Source organism: Echinops telfairi, unplaced genomic scaffold (assembly GCF_000313985.2).
Source record: "Echinops telfairi isolate 266 unplaced genomic scaffold, ASM31398v2 ScPeMD7_7473;HRSCAF=8511, whole genome shotgun sequence".
In the NCBI taxonomy this organism is placed as follows: domain Eukaryota; kingdom Metazoa; phylum Chordata; class Mammalia; order Afrosoricida; family Tenrecidae; genus Echinops; species Echinops telfairi.
The window spans coordinates 169730-174990 of NW_022111377.1; the positions used below are offsets into that span (position 1 = coordinate 169730).

The 5261-nt window shown below is 41.5% G+C and overlaps 1 protein-coding gene across 1 annotated transcript in view; it reads right to left on the reverse strand.

Annotated features, from left to right (window-relative positions):
- The window catches only part of OPTN (optineurin), a 98256-nt gene that overhangs the window by 72516 nt on the left and 20479 nt on the right, over window positions 1-5261 (reverse strand). Inside the window, exons 5-6 of the mRNA XM_045285580.1 lie at window positions 1921-2017; window positions 1572-1706 (exon numbers count right to left, since the gene is read on the reverse strand). Of these exons, the coding sequence (XP_045141515.1) occupies window positions 1572-1706; window positions 1921-2017 (232 nt within the window). The remainder of the gene's footprint in view (window positions 1-1571; window positions 1707-1920; window positions 2018-5261) is intronic.

Below are 5261 nucleotides of genomic sequence, written 5' to 3' on the forward strand. Positions count from 1 at the left end.
TGAAGTAAAAAAAGAAACGGGGCAAAAACACCCGGTGGGCCGGATAAATGTCCTCGGTGGGCTGCATGTGACCCGCAGGCCTCAGTTTGAGGACGTTTGATGTAGATCAATGTGGAGAATACTGACAGCTTAACAAGTCTGACTCTTCACTCCCATGGACGCAAGGTGTCCTTTTGATTTAGTTGTTTAAGTATTTTGATTTAATTCTTTCAGTTATGTTTTGTATGAGTCTTACACTATTTAATGCTTTCTCAACTATTCTAGTCTTTTTATGCTATTGTAACCATTTACATTTGTTTTCTAAATTTTTAAGATGGTTCATTGTTCACACATATAAGAGTATGTGAAAAAATGATTGCTAAAAATTATAGAGCCCGTCATTAAACAAATGCATACAAATGTGAAGCTATTATTTTTTGGCATATTCTCCCTCTAGGTCTTAAGGCAGTGGTTCCATCTCTCTAACCCTTCCCAGAAGAATTCTACATCCTCCCACAACTAAATTAAAAACCAGCCCACAGAATAAAAAGAAATATTTACAAATCATTTATTTGATAAGGGATTTTTGTAATCAGATTATTTAACTCTTATTTGTATTCAGATTATATGACTCTAATAAAAGGATAAGATAATCCGTTTGAAAAATGGACACAGGATTTGAATAGACGTTTACTGAACTGGCCAATAAGAAAAGAGGCTCCGCATCCCTCTTAGGGAGCTACAAATCGAAAGCACAGTAAAGCTAGACAATAACAAATGTTAAAAGGATGTGGGCACGTTGGGAGTCCTTGTATAACAGCATGAATGTAAAGTGGTACACCTGCTTTGGCAAACAGTTTGGCAGTTCCTCAAAATATGAAAGTGTTGTCCTATGAGCCAGCAATGGCCGCTCTGAGGTACAGACCTCAGCGTTGAGGACATGCATCTATTCATAACAGGTGAACGTAGAAATGATGTTTCTACTTTGTTCATCAACTGACTAATAGATAAATGAACTGTCACCCATCCCCTAAAATGGAATATTATTTGACAACAGTAAGAAATGAAGTCCTGACATAAGCTTCAACATGGACGAACCTTGAAAAACAGCATTCTGAGTGAAAGCAGCTAGTCACAGAAGACCATACAGTATACGGGTGCATTTACACAGGCAAGTCTACATTGATAGTAAGTAGATTAGCTTTTGCCAGGGGCTGATAGGAGCCAGCAGAGAGAAGTGAATGCTAATGGGTATGAGTTTATATTTACAGGGAGAGAATTTTCTAAAGTTATATTGTAGTAATTATTACATATGGAGCCCTGGTGGTGCAGTGGTTAGGTGTTGGGCTATGCTTTGCATGGTTAGCAGTTCAAAACCACCAGCAGCTCTGAGGGAGAAAAACTGGGCTTTCTACTCAAGTAAACAGTTACAAACTCAGAAACATGGGGTCACTATGAGTCAGCATTGACTTGATGGCAGTGAGAATCGTCACATGACCTTGTGAACAGACCAGCAAACACTGACGAGTATAACGTGGGTGAAATGTTCATTATACAGCTGCACTATCTTTCTCAAGTGATCGATTTCTTACCTTTCTTTGGCTTCCTTGAGTGCGATTTCAAGCCTTTCTACCTTCTGGTTTCCTTCTCTTAGACAAAGCAGAAGCTGGCTCACAGTTAATTCCTCAAATTCCAAATAGTTCCTGGCTCCTTCTGCACATTTGCTCCTACATGAAGACAGTATCACTTTCAGTATAAAGGTTCAAGGTTTTCATCCAAAATGAGAACAGTAAAGTCTAACAATAGAGTAGCCTAATGTAGGCGGGCCCTGGGTTGCAAACATCTGACCTAAGGACATCTCCTACATGCCCTTTAATAGTCTATGAATTTTGAAGCAATTGAACCATCCTCTCTTCGTTACAAATTCTTTATCTCAATCACCCTTGACTTGCTGAAGGTTCAATTTTTAAATCATTGAAAAGACTTTGAATCTCTTCTGAGACTAAAGTTAGGTTATAAAAGAACTCCATGCACTCATCTACAGAGACATAGAAACAAATCTCATTTATAACCCAGAGCCAGCAAGTATAAGTGGAATCAACCAAAAGGAACTGTCTAATAAAACATTCCACCATTCACTCTTACAGGTGAGGTTCAGCTGGCCTCACGAGCTGACACACTCCTCTGCGCTCCCCAAGGCAGGGATGGGGAACTAAGAGGCTACAGTGAGACTAACTTACACCTGCAAGAACTCACTTCCTCCAAATGGTCATGGTGTCCACACGTCTGACCACAAAGCCCAGGCCAAGTAGCTCCATAGACACAGCCCTCCCTTCAGAGGCCAGGTTTATGTAGAGGTCAAATCCCAAAGAAGTTACCAAGAAGACAAAAAATACAGACATACAAGGGTGGAAACCCCCACCCCCCCAAATGGCATTGCACTGGGCGGAGCAGAGCTTTTGTAGTTTCTAGCTAGGTGAGCATTGAGCAATTTGCTCTGAGTTTGTACACACAGTGGCATCGCCTGGAAAGGTTCTCTCTGGTTACAGTGAATTTTTGTGTACAATCAGCTTCACTCGAGGCTCCTTTTCTGTGATGGATGATTTAAAGAACAGTGTGCAGCTGTGAAATTTTGTTTCCTGCTTGGGAAAAATGCTGCAGAAACTGTTGTGATGTCGAACACAGCTTATAAAGACAGTACTCTGGGAAAAACTCAAGTGTATGAGTAGTTTTCTTGTTTCAAAAAAGGTGACACGTTGATTGATAAGAAACCTCATTCTGGATGCTGGTCAACTTCCTGAATGAATGGAATGTCGACTGGTCGTGCACTTGGAGTTTTTCCACCAGGTCAGACTGTTTGGGAAATGAAAGGGTTGAAAATAGCATAGGTTGGGTCAGGTGCACCTTAGTGACACCTTTGCTCTTTACACTTGAAAAGAGAGAGGTCCTTGTAAGCTGGGTTCAACCTCACAACAGTTTATGCAGCACACTGTTACACAATCTTTTCAGAACCTCTAAATGAAACGCTTGATGAACAGTCTGACCTGCTGGAATGAACTCCAAATGCACTATCTCCCTCACAACAAAAAACAAATGAGCATCATCTTGATCTTTGATTTCACTTGATGAGCTTTTTTTGGGTGAGGTGCCGATGGATGGCATCTTCCATGGGCTTGATTGATGTTTGCTTTCAGGGTCGTAAGAAGAGCACCAGGTTTCGTCACTAGTAATGACCTTGGAAAAAAAAGTCTGGGTTGCTTCGGAGCTGTTCTTTCAACGCTTGGCATGTTTCCACTGGATGATCTTTTTCCTGGTCAGTCAGAACCTGAGGCACAAATTTTACAACGTCCCTTCTCATTCCCAAACTTCCATTAAAATTCACCGAACCAAGCTCCAAGATAGTACAGATAACGTCCCCATCTCTTCAACGGTCCATCATTGGTCTTCAAATACAAGTGCATGGATTTTGTTGACATTTTTGTTCATTGGGAAGGTGACAGACATCCAGAATGAGGTTTATCATCGATCAACATTTACACCTTTTTTGAAATGAGAAAACCACTTGTACACTTGAGTTTTTCTCATAGCACTATCCTTGTAAGTTGTGTTCAACAACACAACAGTTTCGGCGGCATTTTTCTGAGCAGGAAACAAAATTTCACAGCTGCACGCTGTTCTCTTAAATCATCCATTACAAAAGACAAGGATCGAGCAAAACTGTTTTTATGAAAAAATTCACTGTGACCAGAGAGAACCTCTCCAGGTGACACCACTGAGTGCACTAACTCAGAGCAAGTTGTTCTATCTTCTCCTAGCAGGGGCTAAGATGCATACTACGAAAGCTCCGCCTAGCAGAGCTTTTCCCCCCTGTTTTTGGTACCCCTCATATATTCTAGAAAAATAAGAGCTGTGACACAAATAGACACGCAAACTCATGTTTCCAGTAGCATTAGCCACACTAGCAAAAAGACAGAAACAATGTATGTGAGGCCCCCAAACAAACTGTGGTACCTATATGCAATGGAATGCCATGCAGCGATAATGAAGAATGAAGAATCTGCAAACGACTTGCAACATGAATGACCTGGAGGACATTGTGCTTAATTAAATCAATCAATCACAGGAGGGAAAATGCTGTACGAGACCACTGTTAATGGCCAGTTGAGAACTGTTTCACACAAAAGGAACGTTCTTCAGGGGTTACCAGGGATGGGAGGGGGAAGAGAGGAAGGCTCACTACCTGGATAGCAGGCACATGTGAATGCTGGTGAAGGGGAAGGTAATGCAGTAACACGGGGACGTCACAGCATGCCCAGGCAAAGGCACACTCTGAGAGGTCTGCAGAATAAAGGGCCTCTACAGTAAATACCGTAACAAATATAACCTGCAGCAGGAGTGAAAAAACATACAGAAGTAGTATGCATGCTACATAGGGGCGAAAGGCCATACAGTACTACACACAAGCATATATAGGGCTATGGCTGTGAATGTTTCTACATACATATTTATATATGCTACATGCATATTCATATGCATATAATAGAGCATAGGGGTGATAGTTATGGATACTTCTTAGCTATAACCAAACATCTCTCAGTACTGATTGAGCTACTGGTCTTAAAGTCTAAGGACCAGAGTCTCAGGGTACATTTAGACCAACTGGCATAACCCAGTACATAAAGGCAGAACTATACCTCCTAGTTTGCTGAGTAGTATCGGGGGTCCTAAAGCTTTTGAGTGGCCAATATCTAAGACACAGCTATTGGTATCTTTCTGCCCAGAGCAGAGAAAACACTCAAAGAAGCAATTAGTCCAAAGAGAGAGAGAAAAAAAATCAGACTTGCTGGTTTCTTAGATTGAGACAAAGGAAGGGCAACATTTCCCCCAAAACAAAGATGAGAAGGCAGGGAGGGGCAGGGAAGGTGCCGACACAGCACGCAGATTGCAGTCAATATTGCGGAACAATTTGTGCATCAATTATTGAATGAGCAACTCATTTACTCCATAAACGTTCCCCTCAAGCACAAGGAAATGTGAGACAGAAAGAAGCCCAAGCAGCTTCTTTTGGTTGTTTCCACCTCTCCCATCTACAGCAGAGCGGTGAACATTATAACGTGGCTGAAAAGGCACCAAACATTGTTTTTATTCTCTAACAGTTTGGGCTGAAACATTAGATTGCATCCACACCTACTATTCTTGAAAGGTCCCAGTATAAATCAGTGAGACATTATATTTTCAGCTCATGGTTAGCCTCTCAGTGTTGTGAACACTGCCCCGGCCCC